We start from the raw sequence: 1,730 nt of genomic DNA on the forward strand, positions 1-1,730 counted from the left end.
CTCTTCTCTCTCCTCCCTCCATCCATCTCTCAGACTCATTCCCAGAGAGTTGGCTGCTGTTCAGCAGATCAGATGTGTGTTTGCTTGGAGGGGAGGATTATTAGGTGTAATGGAGGAAGGGGATTAGTGTGACACCTATGGAATTAGATGTCAATCTCTAGCTGTGACATGGAACCTCTTCTGTGTGACACATTCTTGGACGTGTACATGTGAGCGCGCACACACAAACACACACTCAATTGTACGCTACACACGTCTTCATGCACAAAACACACACAAACACTCCCCATCACGGCCCCCAGCAAAGTGAGAGAGAGATTGGAACAGAATGGAATTTGAAACGTTTTAGCCAAAAATGTTTCCACAGTACAGGTGTTTTTTGCAGAAACGTTTCAGATTTCGTTCCGTTCTCCGACTACACAGCAGCTGAAGAGGGGGACCGGCCGTCGCCGTGGGACACAGATGCGTCTGCCACAAAGCAGAAGAAACCGATGTGAACACCACCTTGACCTCTGACTTGTATGACCAAACAGAAAGTCAATTTTTCTGGGCTGTGATTGGATAGAGAGACTGACAATGATGCAATATGCAATATGTCTAACAGTATGTCTAACATTCCACCTAGACAGAAGACAAGGTGAAGCTGTTTCAACATATTCATCCAGTCTTTTAGGATACCTCCTCATACCTTACCGTAAGTTGCCTTACTACCTTATATGATGGACCTATAGGTGCTAGCCGTTGTTTTGGAATCACATGTCATTTCCTCTGTGATGTAAGTGGATGATGGGACACTTTTCATATAGTTGTCTGATGGAGCGGAGTGGAATTTCCTCCTGAGAATTCACTAGGGACAAACACAAGTCATTCAGCTGTATGGGATAAACACGCACACACACACAGGCACACACACACTCACACACACACACACACACACAGGCACATACACACGCAGGCACACACACACGCAGGCACACACTCACACACACACACACACACAGATAGAGATCAGCATGTCTTTACAGTGAACTATAAATCAGTGTGTGTGTGGCTGTGGAATGCCATTAACTGTGTGGGAACATTTACAACCCCCCTCTCTACCCTGTGGGCTCTGGTTACATAAGTCCCTGTAGAGTCACCCTTCATCTCCCCACGGTGATGATGATGGTGATGATGATGATGATGATGATGATGATGGTGATGGTGATGATGAAGAGGAGGAGGAAGATAAGAAAGGGATATTTAATATTATGCTGAGAGGCATAAGGGATTAATTAAAGCAACTCTCTCTTTATCTCTCTCTCTCTCTCTCTCTCTCTCTCTCTCGCTGTGTTTTTGTGTGTGTGTAGCCTGTAGGGTGGGACCAGGCTGAGCCCCCTGATGAGTTGAGTCCCCCCCCCTCCCCCCACCCCTCCTCTCCCAGCGTAGCCAGGTGGGATGTCCCAGATGTGTGTCCTCTTATCTCTGCTCACTCTCTCTGGCTACACCCAGGTAAGACTCTCTCTCACACACACACACACACACACACACACACACACACACACACACACACACACAGTCTTGCGCAGCTAACCTTGTGGGGACACACAATTCAGTCCCATTCCCTAAACCTAACCCTAACCTTAACCTGTAGCCTTACCCTAACCCTAACCTTAACCCAAAAACCTAACATTAACCCTAACCCTAACCCTAAACCTAACCCTAGCTCCTAACCCTAACCCTAAACATAA

The 1,730-nt window shown here is 47.0% G+C and overlaps 1 protein-coding gene across 1 annotated transcript in view; it reads left to right on the forward strand.

Annotated features, from left to right (window-relative positions):
• Nucleotides 1-1,413: 1,413 nt before the first annotated feature.
• Nucleotides 1,414-1,730, forward strand: part of LOC311114776 (glucagon receptor-like) — a gene marked incomplete at its 3' end in the record, with an annotated part of 3,882 nt that continues 3,565 nt past the window's right edge. Inside the window, exon 1 of the mRNA XM_084190012.1 lies at nt 1,414-1,491. Coding sequence (XP_084046138.1) covers nt 1,438-1,491 — 54 coding nt within the window. The remainder of the gene's footprint in view (nt 1,492-1,730) is intronic.

The sequence above is a fragment of the Coregonus lavaretus genome (assembly GCF_964263955.1).
Source record: "Coregonus lavaretus genome assembly, contig: HAP1_SCAFFOLD_3331, whole genome shotgun sequence".
Taxonomy (NCBI): Eukaryota; Metazoa; Chordata; class Actinopteri; order Salmoniformes; family Salmonidae; genus Coregonus; species Coregonus lavaretus.